Source organism: Peromyscus eremicus, chromosome 18 (genome assembly GCF_949786415.1).
Source record: "Peromyscus eremicus chromosome 18, PerEre_H2_v1, whole genome shotgun sequence".
Classification (NCBI taxonomy): domain Eukaryota; kingdom Metazoa; phylum Chordata; class Mammalia; order Rodentia; family Cricetidae; genus Peromyscus; species Peromyscus eremicus.
Window position 1 is genome coordinate 43879523 of NC_081434.1, and position 22623 is coordinate 43902145.

Sequence of the window (22623 nt, forward strand, 5' to 3'; positions counted from 1 at the left end):
AGCGTACACTTGACTAAATTCCTTTATTGTCCTGCACAGAGATGCTCCTCAAACTAGTGAAGCTACAGACCAAAACCCCAAAGAACGAGGAAGGGCAGAAAGTCCTTGGAGGATGTAGCAGTGGTCAGTGTTGCTTCTGCCTTTAACCTCGTGGGTGTAAGTGGCACTGCCCTGTGACAGGATTTACACTTCTCTGCCTAGCTGCAGGAGGTCTTGTCTATTGCTGCTGGGTCATTGGCCACACCGACAGGCCAGAGATGGTAAATGTGGGTTCTGTATCCAGCTGAAAGTTCTCTGGGATTTACTGTGGGATGATAGTTTGTAACCTTAGCCAAATTACACAACCTAGTGAGTGCTTAATTGTTTTATACATGCCTACATTTTTTTTTTTTCATGTTAGTACAGATCCTGAGTTAAATTGGATACACAACCCAGGAAGTCCCAAGCTTTGGAAATTAGACAGGAATAATTTTTCTTGGCTGAAGCCTAGAAACATCCATAATGCCTTGATTATGGTTGGTGGTTCCTTAAGAAGTGAGTTGCTCATACTTCTTTTCTGTGTGCTGAGCTAAGGTTCAGAGTGACATTAGAGACAGCATGATGTCATAGTCTGGGTCTTATTTTTAGACTGGTGACCTGTGTACAAAATATGCAGTAAGTGTTCTTTTACTGGTTCTTTTTATTTACTGAGAAATATAGGTAGGCTAGCTGCTTTTAGTCCATCAATTACACGATCTTACATTATCCCATCAACCTGCCTCCTGAAGGAAGACCTCTGTGTACACATACAGCCAGTGTCTATATGGATATAACTGTCTTCCCTATTTGTGTTAAACTCTTAACCTCCAGTATTTCAGAATGTAATATTTGGACATTTAGTTGAAGTTAAAATGAGGTTCTCCAGTTGGGCCTCAATGCAGTGACTGGTGTCCTTTTAAGAATAGCTAAGTTTTGGCAAGGACTTATACATGAGGAGCATTATGGATGCCTATAAGGCAAGAAGAGAGTTCCTTCACTTAGCCAATGTTCTGCCAGCTGTCTTAACCGTATATCCAAGGAGTATGGAAGAGTAGCTTCCAGAATAGCCATCAGTTGTGAGCAATGTGAAAGTCTTCTTCCAATGTGGTGGCTTCTATTGCCAGCAGGGAAGTTACTACCTAAGTGGGTGGGATGGCACCTCTATGATATATTTGTTGTTCCTTAGTTTTTCTTTCATATGTATGTATACTTGAAGGGTCTTAGGCCATAGACCTCAGACAAGGACAGGCGTCCCCACCACCACCACAATGTAAAGCATCGTGGTGGCACAAGCTAGTAATTTTAGCATTTAGGAGGCTAAGACAGGAAGATTGCTACAAGCTCAAGGCAGCCTGGACTACAAGACCCTGTTTTAAATCGAAATATGAAACACAAAACAAAACACCCAAAACACAGAACAAAGAAGAAACCATGTAAAGAGCTAGGAGTTTGGCATTCATTGTAGGAAGAATGAGAACAAATTAATTAGCAAACAGTTATGGCCTGTTCATACACAATATCTTCCAGGACCTCCAAGATCTGGCTTCACATTCAGATTGCCTAAGGACTATGAAGCCCCAGGAGTCCAGCTAGCCTATTAAGCTCCCCAGGTGATTCTGAAGCAGGTTACAGTTATGTAGGAGCCCTGCATTATGATCATGTTGCTTATAGATTAAGAAAAGGTCTGTTTAGCATGTAACTAGACAGTTGATTGCTTTGCAGCAGCACAGGGTATATTTACACAAACCCAGATGGCATAGACTATCATTCATGTGGCCCCAGTGTAGTAAAAAATAAACACTTGAGGTGGATGGTTTACAGTAGTAAGTTACCAAGTCTTACACACTATTACCGTACATGCTGCACTTTTACATCAAGGGTAGTGAGTTTATACCAGCATCCCACTAAACTGAGCAATGCTTTTGCTAGAATGTTAGGCTATCTACACTGTAACTTGCCCATCAGAGATTTTATAACCCCTTTATAGTCAATGGGACCATAGTCATTGACTGCATACTATTTTGCTGCATGCTACTGCAGACATGTGGTATCAAGTCCAGGGGCAGGAGTGAAAAGGTCCTATCCGAGAAGAGATAAGGAGTAAAGTGCATGGTAAGCCTGGCTCAGTAAAGACAACTGGACTTTGACAACGAACAGAATGGGTCTGAAAATCAAATCGTGTGAAAAACAGGACAGCATCTTGAACCAGGAAATTTAATTTCAAGCTCAAAGCCAAAGCAAGTACTAAGAAGGGAAAGTATGTTACGCTCTACTACATGTTAATTTTATCTTCACAGTAACAGCTTGTAGGCTCTTACCAAAGCCTGACAGGAGTGAGGGTAGTTTTTAAGACGCAGCATTGGACTCGGTCAGACCTAGTTCTGCATCCTTGCGCTTTCCCCATCTGCCACACGGCAGTCGTTGTGTAGGAAACACGTCTGACTTGGTGGTTCTATTCTCAGTTTGGAAGTTTATAATGATCACACAAATTCTCATGAGATTGAGCAATGTCGCATTCTGAAAATCCTGAATGAAGCACGAGTGAGGTGAATCTTAATGACAAATAGAATGTTTACTGTATTGCTTCAAAATAAGAGGATGTCCTATTCACTTTTAAGTATTAACATCACAAAACTTAGAAATCAGTTTAGCAATTGGTGAAGTTTGAAAGGAGAATGGATGTTCACTGAAAGAATAAGTGGAAAGTTGTCCTATGAGGTTGAGATAAATGGAACAGTGTACAATTCTTAAATTTATACCTTTGAAGTCCAAGGTGCTTTATGAGCATAAGTTCAAGTTCATTTGAAAAGAGGCATAGAGGTTATGAAGTAACTAGAGGGAGAATTTACTGGAACCTTCTGAAACCAGAACCAAACTCTGACAGTTTGTTGTCCATTTAGTAAAATATCTTGATCATAGAAAATTCATATGAACTGACTCCCACAAAATAGTTTTTAAATATTGGGACAAAGAAAACATTCCTGAAAAAATAAAAGTTCATAACCAAAAGAATTTTAAGTGTTGTAAAAAATATGATTAATATGCAGAAGGTGAAAGTACCTTTAGCAATCACATTTTAAAAACAATGTGCTAGGGAAAACCGCTCAGTTAGTAAAACACTTGCTTTACAAGCACAGGGGCCTGAATTCAGTTCTGGAACCTACCATGCATATTGGTAATCCAGCCTGGGAAGATGGAGACAAGTGGATCCCTGAGCAGACCAGCTGGTTGGCCATGGAGCCCTAGGAGTCTTTCCTCCTCTCTCCTCCCCACAGGGGGAGGACAAGCATGAGCCACCACACCAGCCTGGCTAACACAGCCATACCCAGTCTCCAGACCTCTTCAGTCACTCACATTTTATAAACCTACAGTTCGAGGTCAGATGGAACGTTTAAGGAATCATTTTTTAAAAAACTTTTATTTTCAAGAAATGCAAGACCTGTACAACACCCAGTTGAAGGTAGACACAGGCTGTGGACTGCCACCAAAGCTGCAGAGGAATGGCAACAGGAACTGAATTGTTTCCATCATTGTGGCTGCAGGTACACACAGGACATTTTTAGGCCAGCTTTTTGAAACCCCGAGTTCATGTAAGCATCCCAGGAGACTGATCTCTGTCAGGACTCCATTGGTGTCTGTGGGCTCCCACTCCCGCAAGGGCCACCAACAGACAAGCCTTTTGAGCTGCCAATAACCAGTCTCTCCCGTCTTCCAAATGCTTCGTTCACTAAAAGAAACCATGAGATAAGGACGTAAGACTAGAGCATAACAGCAAGGTTCTGCTGTGAGGTGAAAACTTAGAAAATATTTAATACTATGTGAGAAAGTAACCAGCTTGGAAACCTGACCAATTAATGTACCAAATGAGTTACTCTTCTTAATTGTCATTTTATACTTCTCGGGCTTGTTCTAGAGATTTCTAACTCTGCCTTGGAACAGGGCTCTGCTACAGACTTTTTTCCTCTGTACTGACCGCACATATAATCTATACATACTTCACATCTATAAATTCAAATCAGCAACCCAGACAGATCTTAGAATCCTTACCACGGGAGGGAGAATCTAGTGAGGACATACTGTCTGTAAAACACAGTAGGCAACCTTAAGACAGTAAGTCGTTCACTACTCTTCTGAGGGGAGGCCTTATCTTGTGAGCAGCTGGGAAATGAGCACATTCATGCACCCTGGCACCGGGGAAGGGAAAGTCTTCCTGGACACTGCTACATTTCCTTCCAGCTTTCCCAGGAAGCTTTCCCACTTCAAGTATGAGACAAACTTATGGTTTCTGAAGTCAGGACTACAGGATGCACACTGGACATGCCTTTGCCATCCACATAGCACATTAAATTCCTTCCCAGAAAGAGCAGGAGCTTGAAGGTTCTCACCTGAAGAGACAGTGCTTATGTCCCAAACTCGAAGCCCTTCTTTCTGACCTCCGAAGGCGTAAACAAATGGCAAATCAGGACAACATGAAGAACAAAAGAGAACTCCCTGGGGAGAGAAGAACTGAAAGTCAATGATTTCCTTCCAGAGAGCTAAGTGAATATACACATGGTTTTGAACTGCCGTGATACTCTACTGTACTGCCAATGTTACACATGGAACCCAGTGCCCCCCCACACTAAGTACTCCCCATCTGTTAAAGAACGCTTATTCTAAATGTTTAGTAAATAGTCATCAATAGCTCAAGTGCTCCAAGTTCCAAGATTTCCTGAGAAAGATAAGCTATGACCACTTCTCTATGTCCTTTTCCCATTCTTCTGATCCTGTCAAGACTATTAAGCTTGTGATCCAGAAAGGAGTTAGATAGTAACTGAATTCTTTAAAATTCTCTGAGTTAGAAACTCCCACCAAACTTGACTAGCTCAAAATTAACTTCACCATATCCTTGACTGCGGTGACTGCCAGGAAAAGACAAGCAAATACGTCAGAAACACAATGAGAGTCAGGGAGATGCTCACCATTTTCATGTCTCTAGAATGAATGAGACTTGGCCTGTCTCCTAGGATGTCCCAGATCTTCACATACTTGTCTGCTGAAGCAGTCACGAGGCAGCCCTTGATCTGACTGCTCAGATCAAGACCTGGAAGATAAGATTAGTTCAAGAGCTACTGCCTGAAATTTAGATTTATTTTGTCATAACAACACATTTGAAAGAAACATCATTCTTGCTCACCAGAGATTTCATCGTTGTGTGCATTAAGTGTAAAAATTGGCTTATCTGAACGTGCATCCAGATTATACACAAAGCCGTCATCTGTACTGGCCTGCAGAGTAAAAGATGGACAAGATCATGTTATATGACAAAATCTGGCAATGGAGATGTATGTAAATTACAGTAAAAACCTATTTATCTGTAGAATTTACTAAAAATGAATAACAGACACAAGAACTTACTTTTTATGTTTATGAAGCAGGAGAGAGCAGGGTTAGAGACATGGGGACACAGAAGTGGCAGTCACTGCACAGGGCAGGAGGAATACCTGGGGTGGGACGGGCTGGCACAGAGGCTTGCTGAGCATGGTGGCTGCAGGTGTGAGCTGAGGAGTACACAGAATGCGAGGCAGAGGAGGAAAGAAGATGGATGTCGGGAGCCAATAAGGAACTTAGAAGGTGGTGTGATCACATCACGTCTCAACACTGCCACGGCAGTGGACTGAAATGGAAATAAGCTGCGAGGCTCTCAAGAACTGGGGAGCAAAGGCAGCATAGGGCAACACCACAGGATGGGGTGGGAAACCGAGGCTTTGTGAATGCTAGCTGTGGGGTCAAAAACCAAGACTGGACCTGGCCTCGGTTCCCAGTACTCACACGGTGGCTCAACCATCTACTGTAGCTCTAGGGGATCTGATACCATCTTCTGGCCTCCACGGACACTGCATACACGTGGTACACTTACACATACACAGAGGCAAAACACTCATAATGAAATGAAAAAAATACAAACCAGAAAGAAGCCTTCAAAATCCTTTATGCAAAAGCTGGATTCAGGGGTGAACGTAATTGTGATGCATTAATCTCCTGTACCCCAGGATGAAATGACTAAGCATGCCTACTGAAGGTCCTAACAGCACCAATTCTTGCACGTATAGTGCCAGTGATTTTCAATATGGTTCCTAAAGTCGGAGCCTTCAGAGTCAGGGCTGGCGCAGATTCTGTTTGGGACTATTAGCTGTATCTAGGAGGCCTTGTGACAGCACATTTTTGTTCCCTACTGCATCAGTGTTGAGCAGCACCTCCTGCAACTGGTAAAGTTCTCTTTCCTTGGGGAAAACTACACTCAAATGTTTAGAATAACCATAAAATGATCTTATGGTAACACATGACCTTCTCAGAAACACTGTTTGAAAGCTTAATTTCTTAAAAAGTTGTCCTAAAACTGAAAAGTGTTCTTTTCTTGCTCAGTTTCCTAATTAGCTGGGACTGGAACGTTTTACAATTTGTACATAAAGAAGCTGTGATACACTGCTATAACCTCTCAGGAGGCTGAGACAGGAGAATCATGCCTTTGAGGCTAGCCTGGGATACATAGTCACACTGTGTCTCAGAGGGGAAGGGAAGGGGTGGGGAGCCAATGTGGGCTAAATGCACTTGGAAATGACAATCCTATTTACTGACCAACTTTTCAATTTTTTTGATTTGAGGTGGTTATAAATTAGGAAAATAGGGCTGGAGAGATGGCTCAGCGGTTAAGAGCACTGGCTGTTCTTCCAGAGGTCCTGAGTTCAATTCCCAGCAACCAGATGGGAACTGAACTCATTACAGATGGTTGTGGCTCACAACCATCTGTAATGAGATCTGGCACCCTCTTCTGGCATGCAAGCAGAACACTGTATACATAATAAATAAATTAATCTTTAAAAATAAATAAATAAATAAATAAATAAATTAGGAAAATAGTTTTATGTTGTACAGCTCTAAGAATACTTAAAAGCATTTAGATTAAATTTCATTATTTTCCCATAAACATGATTGCATACTACTGTTGTCTAAATATACTGCAAGGCACAGCTTGCTTAAAATGCGTGTGTGTATAAGTTGTATTTTCTTAGGAACGTGGGCATTTAACATTACTGTGACTTCCACTTTCCTGGGTTTTCATGAAGGCTGTTATACCAGAGGCCAGTGAACGAACACATATACACATAAACTAAGTTAGCAAACGAAAAACAAGTAGAACCAGTTTTTTTTTTTTTTTTTTTTTTTTAAAGGAGACAACAGAACACATGAAATAATTAAAAAGGGAAATACAGAGTGAGGAATATTGAGGGCAAAAGGGTGCACTAGGAAAAACAAGGAGGGGGCATGGTGGGGAACGGAGGGTCAACCAAAATGAAGCCTAGAGGAAAATGCCATAAAGCAGCCAGGCGGTGGTGGCGCACGCCTTTAATCCCAGCACTCAGGAGGCAGAGACAGGCGATCTCTGACCTTGAGACCAGTCTGGTCTACAGAGCTAGTTCCAAGACAGGCAGGGCTACACAGAGAAACCTTGTCTCAAACCCCCAAACCAACCAACCAACCAAACAAAAACAAACAAAAAGGAAACGCCACAAAGGAGCCTGTTAATCTGTATGCTAATTAAAAGGCAAATGCCTCCCCTCTTTGAACAGCATTATCTCTCAGAACACACTCCTATGTTGCAAGACTAGGACTTTATTTTTCTTTGGTCGACGTCAGTGGAATCTTTGGAAAGTCTATTTCTTTTCATTTGGTAAGTAATGCTATTAATCATCTCTAGAGTTCCATTTACACATAAGGATTTAAGTAAGAGTATCTTCTGATGTTTTTTCCACTGAAAAGCACCAGAAGTAGGTAGAAGCAGGAGGATTTGCAAGTTCAAGGCCAGCCTGGGCTACACAGATCCTATCTTAAAATCTTGAAACAGAATATTATTATGATTAATTTTCTAATATTTTTATAGGTAAGCAATTGCATTGTTAAGAAACATAATTGTTTTCAATGCTAAGACCCAGAAGCTTTGTACTTCTAAACAGAGAAATACCTTTCTGAAAATCTCAGTAAGTTTTTAAAAACCTGAAGAAGCAACGTGCATATTCTTACCAAAAAATGACAGGGTGAGAAGTGGTTCCAGGTCACTCTCTCGATCTGCCCACTGAACCGCCAGAGGCGATGGTTCTGGTTTGGATTTCGGCAATCATACAGAGCCACTGACCTGCACATATTGCAGGCCACGTTAGGGTTAAATACATTTTAGTGAAATGATAACAGAGCAACAACATGGTGAATTCAGAATTCAATTATTTAAAGCCCATTTTAAAATTCTAAACTTAAAAAAAAGAAGTATTGCATTCATTTTGTGTGTGTGGGTACCCATGTAGTTCAGAAGACATCCAATCCCTTGGAGCTGGAATTACAGGCGGCTGTGAGCCATCTAATGTAGGTGCTAGGAATGAACTTAGGTTTTCTGCAAGAGGAACAAGTTCTCCTAATGACTTGACCATCTCTCTAGCCCACCAGACTCTTCATTTTCTATCTTAGATTTATGTGAGTGTTTTGCCTACATGAATGTATGTGCATTGTGTGTGTGTGTGTGTGTGTGTGTGTGTGTGTGTGTGTGTGCGCGCGCGCGCTGAAGAAATGGCTCAGTGGTTCAGAACACATTTTGTTCCTTCAGAGGATCCTGTTTGAGTTCCCAGCACCCACACAACAGCTCACAACCATCTCTAACTCCAGTTCCAGTTATCTGATGCCCTCTTTGGCCTTCTTTGGCCCGCGCGGGCCCCAAGAGTTGAATTTCACTGGTGGATTCAGGTTTTGTCACTTGAAGGCACTGTGGCTCTAACTGGAGCCTAACTTCTGCTGCTCAAAAACCTTCACATACGGATGAGTTCTAGTCCAAAAGTCCTGGGCAATTCTTAGTTCCTTGTCCTAGGCAGGGCTCAGAGTCATGCAATCCAGGACCTAACCACAGCTCTTCTCCAGCCAGGTACTGTACTGGGGAACTTAGGGGTCTGATTCTTCACAAATCACACTGTAGTAGGAGTCTAGTAGAACCACTGCAGGTACACAGAATGAAACAGCTGTTTTCACTGTATCCAGGGGAAACAGCAGAATGAACAGTTGTTTCCTAGAAGTACTCAGACCTTGAAGAAATCATTGTGGAAACTGACTGTTTTCTGTTTTGTTTGTTTGTTTTTGTTTTTTGAAGGAGCTTCACAACCTTTGCATGACTTTGGTCACAAGATGATCCTGGCACACCCAGGGCATCTTGAATTATTGGGCACTGAAAACAGTACACAATAAAGACTAAAGTTCCAGGAAAGTGATGTTTTCCTTCAGAAAACAGATGCTTTGGCATCCGAACTTGTTTTACCCAAAAAAACCAACTTTTTGTGTGACAATCAGCCTTTGCACGACTGTTTGAGGTTCAGCTCACAGAAGCTGTTCCTCCACATTGCCAGAGAGCCTAAAATTACATTCTGGAGTGACCCCCTTTCTTTGACTGACCTCTGCAACACAGAATAGCCTAGCATCCCATGTTAGGAAAACTGGAAACAAACTCTTGTAAAGGATGGAGTCAAAACAAAGACCGCTAACTGGTTTGATTCTCTTGGCTGTCCCTCCCCACAAATGCCACCTGTAAAAAGGAGAGCATGTGACAGGGCTCCTGCAGTTGATGGCAGCTCCAACTACATTCCAATTAGATGCCTTTCTCCTCTGCCATGTGGTGTGTGAATGCTCCCCATGGAAGAGCACATCTCCCACTCCATGTACCATGTTTCATAGCAGGAAAGGTGTACTAGTTCTGAACCAAATCGCCAAAGGCCTTGGTATTTCTGCCTGTGGAGAATCAAGTGTCTCTGTTTAGCCTAACCAAGCCAATTGTGAGCAGTTACCCGCTGAACTCAGCCTACATGGGCAGAATCTCAAATGGCATAATTGAGAAATGTTTGTCTTAAGTCACCAAGTTTAGGATTGCTTATATCACAAAAATGGCTTACTCATATATCCTTTAAAAACCAGAGAAGTTAGATTACTATGACAAAACCACATTTCTCTTTGGAACGATCGGGGTTGAAAAAATAGCACTATGCATGTAGCTACCTCAGTCGTACAGCCTAAGCATCAGATGGCACCTGTCTTGTCTTGGAGTTGGTGCAGACAGAAGGTCTTGTGCATACTGGGAACCAGCCCTTCTGAGCTATCCCCACCCCCACCCCTGCCCCCGCCCCCACAAGTACTTTTAGATTAGTTAAGCATAATGCAAGAGCAGAAAGAGAAATGCTTTCTTACTTATCATATGACCCGGAAATCAGAGTTTGTGCTTCAAATGGATGAAACTGCAGAGTCTGGACCTAGAGGGAAGAAGGATGAAGAAGAGATCTTCCTTTACCCACTTTGAGAAATAGTGCTACTGTGTGGTGAGACACTCGGCAGTGTTTCTATGCATTCCTCTTTGAAATCCCAATACTGTGCAATCTGCAGGGGTTTTTGTTGTTTTGTTTTTTGGGAAGGGTCTCACTATGTAGGCCTGGCTAATCTGAAACTTGCTAGATCAGACTGGCCTCATGGCCTTGAACTCAAGAGTTTCACCTGCCTCTGCTACCTGACTGCTGGGATTAAAGGTATGAGCCACCATGCCTGGTCAAGAAACCAGCTATTAAATACTCAAAAAGGGAAACCATGTTCTCAAATAAAGGCTAGCACTTACAGGAGTAACAGCACTCTTCAAACCCTGTGATGGACTACTTACATCCCTCAGAAGAAAGGGGAGAAAAGTAGAATGTATTGGACAAATGCACAGGCCTCAAAGTCCAACTGTTTGTAATACATCAGCACCCTGAGCAGAGTTTTGTAGCTACCCACCTGCTACAACCTTTCCTTATTACTGCTGTAACTGACAACCACACTCCCTCACCCCCAGGAACCTCCATGAACATGTCACAGGGTCACTATTCTGTAGATTAGGGGATTCTATCTGTCACACTGGGCTCTCTGAACCTCAGTGGTATAACTGGTGAAAGCACTTTGTAAATCATAAAGCCATATGCGAATGTCCAGATTCCTTTAGCCAAGGAGCCACCAGGTTGTGCAGAAGCCTTCCTTCACCAGGTCCCCGTACCTTGTCTGTGTGTGCAGTGAGCCTGGCTGCTGGCTTCCCCACAGACATATCCCAGAGAATGACCGTGCTGTCCGCTGATGCACTGGCCAGCACGTTTCTGAGAAAAGGGAAGAAACAAATTAGAGAAATCATTTTTAAAAACAAAGCATTACATATAGAAGGAGTTCACTTATAATCAAAGCAGTAAAATATTAGGAATTTAGAAAACAAAGCTTAAGAAATACATCCTGAAAACTACCAAAGATTATCAAAATAAGTGAAAGAATATCAAAGTGGAAAGACCCTTCTCCACTTGTACTGGAAGATGTAATATTGTTGAGATGAAAACAGCATCTATAGGCTGAGCTACAGGCTGATTACAGATCCACCCCCACACTGAGAGATTCAACCCACTCTGCTCCAATGCTTACTTAACTTCAGTAGAAAGTGGCAAGCCGATTCTGAAACTTCTATGTCTGTACAAGGGACCCACAAACAAAACCGGGAAGCACACAGTTCTCAATTTTAAAATGAATGGAAAAGTTAAGATGACCATACAGAAGTAAATTTCAGAAAATACACTTGTTGTGAGGCACTGGATGTGGGTGCTCACAACCAAACTCGGGTCCTCTGTGAGAGCAGTGAGTGCTCTCAACCACTGAACCACTTCTCCCGCCGGTTTCTTTGTTTTTGTTTTTTTCCCCCTTTCTTTTTCCGAGACAAGGTTGCTCTATGTAGCCCTGGCTGTCCTGGAACTCACAGAGATCCACCTGCCTCTGCTTCCCAGGTGCTGGAATTAAAGGTGTGCGCCACCATCGCCCACTGTTTTTTGTTTCTTTAAGATTTGCTCTATGTTGCCCAGGTTGCCCCAAATCCTGCACTCAAGCAGCATTCCTGCCTCAGCCTCCCAGGTAGCTACAACTATGTGCCTGCTGCCCGCTTAGCTGTGGCTGGTTTTAATTTGCATTCCTCAGTGACTGATATTTTTGATTTTTAAAAGTGCCAAGACAATTAAATGTTCAAGTTTGGGGAATGACAGTGTTGACCGTATTTCCAACAAATGATTCAAGGACAATGGAATATCCTTGTGAAAAAGTCCGACCCCCATCTCAGCATCCACACCCCTCAAAACAGATGGCAGGCTTACGTATAGGAGCTAACACTATAAAATCTCAGGACACTTTCATACAAATTTTGATGACCCTGAGTTAGGAAAGTTTCTTGGATGCAACAGCAAACATATGATCGACAAGAATAAACTGGACACCTTCCACATTAAAATGACTTCACAAGAGATGAGAAGATAACCCACAGCATGTCAGATATCTGGAAAGACACTTCTAGCTAGGTATTACTTCAGAATATGTAAGAGACTTTTACAATTCAAATGAAAGAGGCATTTTCCACGAAGAAGGTGTACATAGTGGTCAGTGAGCACTGAGAGCTCCACGTCTCCAGTCACTGAGAACACACCTATTATAGTTCCAGCAGACTGGGAGCACGGAGAGCTCCACGTCTCCAGTCACTGAGAACACACCTATTATAGTTCCAGCAGACTGGGAGCACGGAGAGCTCCACGTCTCCAGTCACTGAGAACACACCTATTATAGTTCCAGCAGACTGGGAGCATGGAGAGCTCCACGTCTCCAGTCACTGAGAACACACCTATTATAGTTCCAGCAGACTGGGAGCATGGAGAGCTCCACGTCTCCAGTCACTGAGAACACATCTATTATAGTTCCAGCAGACTGGGAGCACGGAGAGCTCCATGTCTTCAGTCACTGAGAACACATCTATTATAGTTCCAGCAGACTGGGAGCCAAGCAGGAATACTGCTTAGTGCAGGGTCTGAGAGAACTTGGGCAACATAGTGAGACTACACCATAAAAACCATGCCAGGTGGAGTGGTACATGCCTTTAATTCTCAATACTTTTGACAGGAAGTGGAATGGTGGTTGCCAGGGCTGGGGGAGCAGCGGTGGAGGGTGTGGGGGAGGGAGAGGCAGGGTTTGGGTATTTATTTATAAGGTCCAGTTTTAGTCTGGAAGACAGAAAAGATCTGAAGATGGATGGTGGTGGCAGGTGCACAGTATGAATGTACTGACTCACTGAACTTAGAAAGGGGTCAAGTGATGACGTTATGCTGTAAATATCTGACCGTAACTTAAGGTGAGTAAGTGGGTGATGTGAAGCAACAGTATCCTGTGGCATCACTGGTACTGCAGTATATATTTCCCTGTGACGGGGAGGGTGGGACATGGTCCCCAGGTTTTGTTTTGTTTTCTTTTTTTTGAGACAGGGTTTCTCTGTGTAGTCCTGGCTGTTCTGGAACTCTTTGTAGACCAAGCTGGCCTCAAACTCACAGATCTTCTGCCTCAGCCTCCCACGTGCTGGGATTAAAGGCGTGTGTTGCCATCACCTGGCTGGTTCCCAGGTTTGTAAAGGGCACCTATGGCAAAGTCTGCTAGGGGATGAGGGGCTACAACTGCACAGCACAGCTGCTGCCCTGGGGTGGGGCAGACTGCAGGAAATTCGGAGGAGGAGGAGGACGGGCAGAGGCCAGCACAGGAGACGGGCAGCATGAACCAGAACAATCTGCATCATATGAATGCCATCTTTTTACCTGATTGTCTTATTCCAGGAAAGGTCGAGGACAGCATCAGTATGTCCTTCTGCTGAGGAACTCTGTAATAATTATTTTAATTATTTTTTTGTATTAAATGTCACCCATCACAAACTGCCTTTCTATTAACGTTAGAAAGAAACTATAGCAATTCATAAACTATCAACACTGCCTTTCACCTCTCTCTAAACCTATTTTAAAAACTACAATAATATAGATGTTTGGAACTCACCACAAAAGCTGCCAAATAGGAACTTTAAGTTCAAAACATTTGGTAGAACAGCTACTCTACATGAAGGCACATCACCCACATCATCTGTTTGTGATATTACATGCCAACAAGTTTCATGCAACCAGAAAATACATGAGCTTTCTGAAATTAGAAATTATGTTAACTTGTAACGTCCTGTCTTGCTCTACCAAAACTGATTGCCAAAAATATATGTTCTTATACCCTCCTCTCCAGTGACTTGGCCTAATTTCTCTTTTACTATCTACTCCTCCTTACCTTCTTCCCTTTCTTCTTCTTCTTTTTTGAAAGCTTACTTCCCAATGTGAAGACTGGCTCTAGAGAGTCCACTATATCCAGGTCCCACACCTCGATAACAGGGGTCATGTTTCCCACAGCAATGTAATTTCCTACGGAAACAAACAAGGCACTTGGACTATACAGCGAGCACCATCTGCCAGTCTGGCCCGTCACACTGGGGGCTTGAACGGTGCTTCTCAATCCCGCTGCATCATCTTGGACTCCTGCAGTTCTAACAACTCCCGAGCGACTGCTGAGCTGCTAGTTTGAGAGCTGTAATTCTAGTAATGGAGGCTCAGTCCTTCGACCAAGTTATAAAATTTACTGCAGTTAAGCAACAACTCTTGCCCTTTCCTCCGGGGACTGCTGCAGGGATGAGGGTCAAGGGAGACTGAGCATCCATCAGCCCTGCAGTACCATGCAGTCATCAGTATCACAGTGCTGACTGTTACTGAGAAGCACGGACAGGGCAACGAAGGGTGTGCGGAGACGGCTGAGAGGGCCACCCGGGGCAGGTGTCCTTGTCTCACTCCTACCTGCTTTTCTTCTTTCTCTCTTTAGAGACCAAGTCTCACTTTATAATCCAGGCAGCCCCAGCCCCACTACCATTCCACACCTGGCTCATTTGAGTGTTTTCTGAGCTGGTAACATGATACCACTCTACACTGGGCTTTCACGCGATCCAGTAGTTCTACAGTTCAGATAGCACCTTTCAGCCCACAGTGTAGCGGCTTATCTAAACACTGGAGGCACACAGATCCCAAACCACTGGTGACATTTCACTAGGAATGATGAAGTACCACTTCACAAACTATCAGCAATACCTCTGACCCACACAGAACAAACAAGTTTCCCAATTACCAGAGGAAGCATCTGGGCTGGGATCGAAATTCAGCCATTCCACACTCAGAGGGTATGCGGACAGGAGAATGTCATGGTGTACATAGAAAGACTCCTCTTCTTGATTGTACACTGAAAGGATTGGGAAGAGAGACTTTAATGAATGGGAGACTTCAGAAATTACTCCCACCTCACAAGAACACTCTCCTAGTAAGACAGGAGACGCTGCTGGAAGGAAACGTCATGGTCACTACTGCCAAAGGAAGTCTGTCCGTCCAGTCCAGTCATTCTCATCTCCTGGCATTTTCCATGACCACTGCCAGCCAGATAAATGGTTCTGCCATCTACTTCCTCTTTATAAAAATCACTCCATGAGGAGGACTGACATTATCTGCTACAGCTCTAGCTGATTTTATGTCTGAAAGAACAAACAAACAAACAAACAAAAAACCTTGGAGAAAAATAATTGTATTTAGAAATTTAAATGCCTACCAAAAATTATTTCAATAGTTTATGAAGACTAACAATGTAGACCAGCAGCCTGTCAACTATGGTAACTCACAGAAGTAGCTCTTTAACATTCACTCAAAGGTGAGGAGCAAAATCACGTCACCAAGAAGTACACAATGGTGTGATGACAGAAAGCCCAATCAGCTAAGTTCTACTCGCCCTTGTCTCCTTAACAGCTCTTTATTGAGGAAGAAGTGAGAAAATAAGCTAAGGCGATTATTGAAATTCTCAGATCTCTGATTATGGAATAGATTCTAGGATCGGGAAATTTCACGTCCAGTTCTATCACATTAGCCCCTGCTGAGAAGGCACTGTCCTGCAAAACATTAGCTGCCACCACTGCGCTCGGCGTACACTGTAAGTTAAACTGGTGAGGATACAATGATCTCAGATGTGCACGCATAAAAGCCAATCTCAAAAAGACTAATACTTTTTTTTTTTTTTAAATGATAGTTTGAGACAGAATTTTGCTAATTGGCCAGGCTGGCCTCTAACTTACACGGCTTCTCTAGTCTCAGCCTCCTAAATGCTGGATTATAGGCCTACACTACCACTCCCACCTACAATTGGTCTTAAAGAGAAACTTAACCTATGTTGTTCAGTTAACACATCTAAAAGTTTAAAAACATCAGGAGTTAGAACAACTTCACAGTATATATGCTATTGAAAACCTTATTTTAGAAAAATTTCAATACTGACAGAATACAATGATCTGTGGAATGAAATGGCTTCCTATAGACGACTGGTTCTCAACCTGTGGGTAGTGACCCCCATGAGGGGTGTCAAATGACCTTTTCACAGGGGTCACCTAAGACCACTGCAAAACATAGATATTTACATTATGATTCATAACAGGAGCAAAATTACAGTTATGAAGTAGCAACGAAATAATTTTATGGCTGGGGGTCAGCACATGAGGGACGATATTAAAGGGTCACAGCATTAGGAAGGCTGAGATCCACTGCTGTAGACAGCCGGAGAGGTCCGTAGGAGGCACAGAAATCCAAGTTAAGAGTGCTGGCAAGACTGCTTACTAGGTACGTGCCTCCGTCTAAATTCAACCACCAGGAGGAAGGAAAGAACCCATTCCTCCAAGTTGTCCTCTGACTGATACACACACCCACAGCCACACCACACGCATGTGCACACACACACACACACACACGCTGAGTGCAGCAACAGGGCTCAGCGAGTCCAAGTTCTCTGCCGTCTGCCGTGAGAGCCTGAGTTCCATAAGTGAAGTAAGGAGGGAGTGAACTGAGAGAGCAGAAGTGGGGCCGGGAAGCTCAGTGCGTGAGTGAGCTTTGCTTAGCACGCCAATCCAAGACCTCCAGGTTTGCCACCAAGCACCAGGGAAAACAAGACAACCCAAAACTAAAACATGAAAACTAAGTAACTCAGGACACCACCAGAAGGGGCCAGTGAGCGCCAAGCCTGAAGGTTTTGCCCTTTTCACTCTGCGATGTCTCAGCTGAGGCACCTCGAGCTTCAGTTTCTAGGGACGGGCAGAAGACGGACTGAGGGAAGCAGGTGTCAGGGCAAGTGGACTGCTCACGAAGCAAGTGCTCAGAGGAAGGACAGAGAAAAGGAAAACATGGGGGCAAAGCACCCCCACATACCTGGAGATATGTTTTCAGTATATAAAACATATTTCACACTAATAATACCAAAGTCCAGCAAGTTATTTAATGTTAATAAAAAAGATCTGCTATAGGGCTGGTGATGGAGCTGTGTGCCTGTCTGGTATGGAGTCATGAGTCATCCCCAGCACTGGAAAAAAAAAATCTGACTTAAAATTTTCGAGGCAGATTCCTTTAGAGCCTCCCCTCTGGCTTAGGTGCAGGTATTTTCTGAACTGACAAAAGTATCCAAGATGCTTTGGTCCCAAAGAGCATGGTGGTGGGGACCAGAGAGATGGCTAAGTGTTAGGACAGCACTTGTCTGTCCTCTCGAGGGCCCAGATTCTGTTCCCAGCACCACGTGGTGGCTACAACCGTTTGTAAGAACTCCAGTTCCAGGGGACTGGATGCCCTCTTCTGGCTTCTGTGGGCATTGCACACACCTGGTACACATACATACATGTAGGCAGACACATTCATACACATAATAAATAAAATAAAATAAATCTCAAAAAAAAGGGTAGCTCTGTGTTGAATTAGGAAGAAAATAGAATGTTCTGTAAAGGGAACTATTACAAACAGCTTTTTAAAAGTGCAGGACAAGATCACTTGTTGTCTTGCAGAGGACCTGGGTCTAATTGCCAGCACCCTAGAGTTGCTCACAACCGTCTGTAACTCCAGTTCCAGGGATCTGACACTCTCTTCTGGTTTTCTTGGGCACCAAACATGTACATGGTACACATACTTATATTCAGACAAAACACTCATACATAAATAAATAATGAAAGAAATAAAAACAAGAACCTCTTCCCCAAAGGACCTATTTCTATAAACATTAAAAGAAAAAGACATTTCAGACTACACATGCCTAGAATAACCTGCACAGGATGTGTGGTGTAGAACTGATCTGTGCCACAACTCAAGAGGTGCAGCAGGACCTGGCCTCTACAGCTGCACAGTAGTGGCCACTGCACCATTTTCACATCGCATGGAAAGCTTTTCAGTGGGGCATTTCCTTTACTCACCATGAACCTCTAAATTGCATTGCTCCTGTTCAGCACGGCCACAGATGATGAAGTTGTCAGTGGGCTTAATCAGGAAATCTTCATGCTCATATTGTTCCTAAGTGGGCAGGAAACAGTCACTGGCTAGAGACAGAGATTCAATAAGGTTTTTCAACAACTAGGACCAAGCTGAAAAGTGATGTGGCTAAACATTTACCGTATCTTTCAGGGTGACATATGGATCTTGATCATTACTGCCATAGACCGTAAGACCCAACAGAGATTCACCAATCGTCTCAGCATCTGTAATAAGAAAAATTAAGATCATCTTGACAAAACCTTTTCCCCAAGACATTTATCTAGTTCCGGACTTGAGTCTATTTTATCCTTAACTGTATCATATTTGGGGAAAGAAACTGTACAAATTTCAAAGTCATTTCTATTTGACAGTTGGAATGCATTCCCTCTTAGAAGTCACAGTTTTCCAAAGAAAGATTAACTCAAGAATTTAACCCTTTTGGAAAAATATTCCAGCTCTGTTCAGATTGTCTAGCTTGTTCCACACAATTAAAATTCAAGGTGCTAAAGGAGCAGCTTTGAGGGTCTAGAAAGAGTCCTGGAAATGCTGAAATCCACCAACCAGAGAGGGTTGTTACGTGGAAACTCAGATGGCAGGCCTCACCGTCGGCCAGGCTGCTCTGCAGGCAGTGCTCTCCAAGTGACACACTCACCTGCTTCACGGCTCCGAAAATGGGGCCTTTACTCCACCTTTGCAAGGGCAGCAGTGAGCAGACCTAGAGTGACTGTTATGGTCTGGACAGGAGGTGTCCTTGAAGGCCCTTGTGTTAGGGAATGGGTTGCCAGCTGACAAGCTTCTAGGGAGTGATTAAATCCTCACAGTTCTGACCTACTCAACGGATTCATCCCTGCTGGATCTATAATATGATGGCATCATTTCTGGGTGGTGGTAGGGCCGAAATGGAAGGCAAGTCAAATCCAAGCTGCTATGAAAAGAAACCACACAGCACTCTGTCCACAGTATTGCATTCCCTCATCACTTGGTGGGGCTATGGCAAAGTTAAGACCTTACGAGGAAAGAGGATCACAGCAGTTCCAACAACCAAAAGACACAAAAATGTCAAAAGAGAGGACACAGTAAATAAAAAAACACCATCTTTGGTATTTATGTATTCTCCACTACATAATGAATAGCATACAGACCACCACTCCCTCATTAGAAATCCTGAGAACAGAGTGGTGGCAGTGAGTTCACTTTGCTGCAGACAAATTTCATACCAAGTTGATGTTCTATGTGTCAGGTCATTTGTTCTCTGATTTTATAAGTTGGGAGTTGCTGATTCTGAGAGAATTCTACTAGGTCCCAGAGATGCAGAGTAGCTGGGATTTACCCACTACAGACTTACTAACCCACTCAGGGTGATGGAGGTGCCATCTACTTCTCACGCTCAAGACTCAGGTTAATGTCCCGGGACCACATCAGAAGGCCACGAAGCACACCCACAGGGCCCCTGCCAGTGGTTTCCATTTATCTTACACTTCCTTTGCCCGTGGTCTCAGCTCAGTTTCCCCCAGGCTTCCTACTGCATCTCCAATAGCCTCTGCTACACCTTCCTCTCCTCCTCATCTCTAACAACAGGGCTGTAGCCGCAGAGAACTCAGTCAGTTACAGAGGATCACCCTGACGTGCAGTAAAATAGAAGGTCTCTTTAGATCTCAACTTTACACCTTAGGTCAGTGGTTTAGAACTTCCTTCTAGACCAGGTCAGGAAACAAGTCCAAATCTTGAGGCAAATTATCTGCCCTGACCCCAGAGACTTTAAAACAGACTAAAGCTTTGGGATGCAAACAGCAGATCTAGAACGCTATGAGCAGACCCACTAGAGATGAGCCACTTCTCACCTGGGTTGTCCTCTTCGTCATAATTGTCCAAGTCGTACTCAGCCAGCTCATCATCGTCTAGTGTACGGTCGTCCTGTGGGTCGCCATCCTCCAGGGGCTCCCTAGGCCGTGCCTGGTGGGTACGGGCACTCCGAATGCCATCTTCTGAAGGACTCCCTGACTCCTCTTCCTCACTGCCACCTTCTTCTCTGAGTGAAAACAAAAAGGGAAGTCACCCAGGGGGCACCACCCAACAACAAACATCTGACACAATATCCTGGATTTGACTACAGGCAGCAACACTTGGAAACTCACTGTAATTTTTCCTTTGCTTCAGCGATGAGGCGCTTTACTTCCTCTTTACTTAGCTCTACCTACAAGGGAGCAAACACTTCATTAGAACATATTTTGGAAATCATTAGAAGCCTTCAAACTAAGTCTTCAAACAACTGTAAACTCTAACTTTAAGAGCCATCAAGAAAATCCTGCACATTGATCAAGGCTCTAAATTTAAGTAGGCGGAGCTTGTACAGGTCCTTATGATTAAGGCCCCTCCCACCTAATACTGTCCAGAAGTCATGCTCACTCTGCTCTACCTTCCTCAATATTTGAAGAGGCTAATTTTTGTAAAATGCATCTGTGGTAGCCTACTTTTCTTCCAACGATCTCAAACTCCAAGGGAGTTTCCCTGTCTTGTCAGTGGTGACCCACTAACAAACCATGTAACATTGGTCCTCTGCTTTTCCCCCTATCATCACTGCCAAATGCAAATCAATTCTTTCTGGTAACTAATTACACCCTCCAAAGTCCCCCATCTGTAATCTTGAACTCCTGCTCAATTTTCCCAACTTCCAGTAAGATTTCCTATCTGGGCATCTTTTGTTCTCACAGAGTTCAAAACTGAGGCCATTCTCTTCAAAACTGTCATTCCTCACCCAAACAATGATTCAGTACCTTTAAAACATCTAACACTACTAAATTAAGCTTGTAAAGGCCAACAATGGTTTGGTATTGTATACTTAGGCCCACAGTGTGGAGCTGGCCATAATGGCAATGCTCCACAACCGAAGGTCAATCAATTGCTCAGTTTCTACTAAAGACCCTCCAGCTCTTCAGTGGCCCATACCTATAACTCTAGTATTTAGGAAGCTGAAGCAGGAGGATTGCCATAAGTCTGAGGCCACAGTGAGCCCTGGTTTCCAAAACAAAAATAAAAACCTTGTAATACAAGAATCCTCCAAGAATGACATTCTACTTTGGCTGAGACAGCTCCAGAAATCAAAGGTTAGAAAACACTGGGGAGGCAGGGAGCTCAGGCAGCAAAGTGTTGGTTGAGCAATTTAAGGACCTAAGTTCCATCCCAGAACTCACTTCAAACTAGGCGCAGTGACAAGCACACCTGTAATCTCAGCACTGGGGATTAGTGACAGGGGGATTTCTGGTGCATGTTGGCCAGCCAGTCTATCTCAGTTGGCTAGCTCTGGGTTCAGTCAGACAGCACACACAGAAACACAAGAACCTGGGCATACACACAAAAAGGTATTTGTACTGCTTAGGGGTGGAGCATGCGAACTAGGGGTTTTTAAGACTCCCCTTCATATACTTCAAAAGCTGTATGTTCCTTTAAAAAGGAAAACCATTTCCATTTGGACAAATGCTAATGAGGTGATTTCGTGTCCCTATTCTATAAATATGCATTGATTGCCCGCTGTAGGCAAAACACCAAAGAAAACAGTGACTAAACACTGTCTGTACTCTGGTGGAATTTACACCCATAGGGAGTATTTCCATCCCTCAACCGCTGTAAATTCATGTCCAGGCCACTCCCATGCTTATCACACGGCGAGTTATCACCCAGACACCCTCTGACATCCAACATAGCCGAAAGTCAAGTGCAAAAAAGACCCCTGCCCTATTTCACTCAAACACATCCCGGAACCCTGAGCACCACCTGGCTTGCGGAAAGCACTTAGTACGACAAACCCCCTGAGTAACCGCCTCCTTTGCCCCAGTCTCCAGCTTTTGTACGATTTCTTTCTTAATGTGTCACACTGACACCTTGTCCTCCCTGTCCCATAACGTTCCACCCGGATCACCCTAAGAAATTCCTGAACAGCAAGCACCCCGCCCCCTTCCGGTGCATAAAGTCCACGTGCTCGCGAATTTGGGGGTGGGGCCGGGCTTCCGGCTCCGGGCAGGGAAGGGGTGCAGTCCCTGCTCATCCCTTCAAGTGGCTACAGTCCGGCCGACCCAGGCAGGTCGCCGCCGCGCGGCTCAGGCCGGGCGCGTGGGCCCCCACGCGGGGCCGACCCCGTGAGCATCCCCCAGGCGCCTCCCCACGCACAGGCGCTCACCTTGTCCGGCGTCTCTTTGGCCACGCCGCGGCGGACCCAGGCCACGCAGGTCACTTGGCGGCTGCGGTTCATGATCCTCGGCGACAACGCGTCTGAGGCTGGCCACCGGGTCGCCGGGAGAGCCTAGGCTGAGCTCCGCGGGAGGGGCAGCGCGCAGGCGCGGGC

General features: G+C 44.1%; 1 protein-coding gene across 1 annotated transcript; it reads right to left on the reverse strand.

Annotated features, from left to right (window-relative positions):
* Positions 1–3467: 3467 nt before the first annotated feature.
* Pwp1 (PWP1 homolog, endonuclein) lies at positions 3468–22623 on the reverse strand. The gene is made up of 15 exons (XM_059245513.1): positions 22459–22623; positions 20420–20478; positions 20126–20313; positions 18423–18508; positions 18227–18323; positions 15094–15204; positions 14212–14342; positions 13704–13765; positions 11102–11198; positions 10273–10334; positions 8080–8191; positions 5195–5285; positions 4980–5101; positions 4404–4509; positions 3468–3745 (listed from the first exon to the last, which is right to left on the reverse strand). Exons 1-15 carry the CDS (start codon positions 22528–22530, stop codon positions 3636–3638), a joined length of 1506 nt encoding a protein of 501 aa, XP_059101496.1. The 5' UTR covers positions 22531–22623; the 3' UTR covers positions 3468–3635.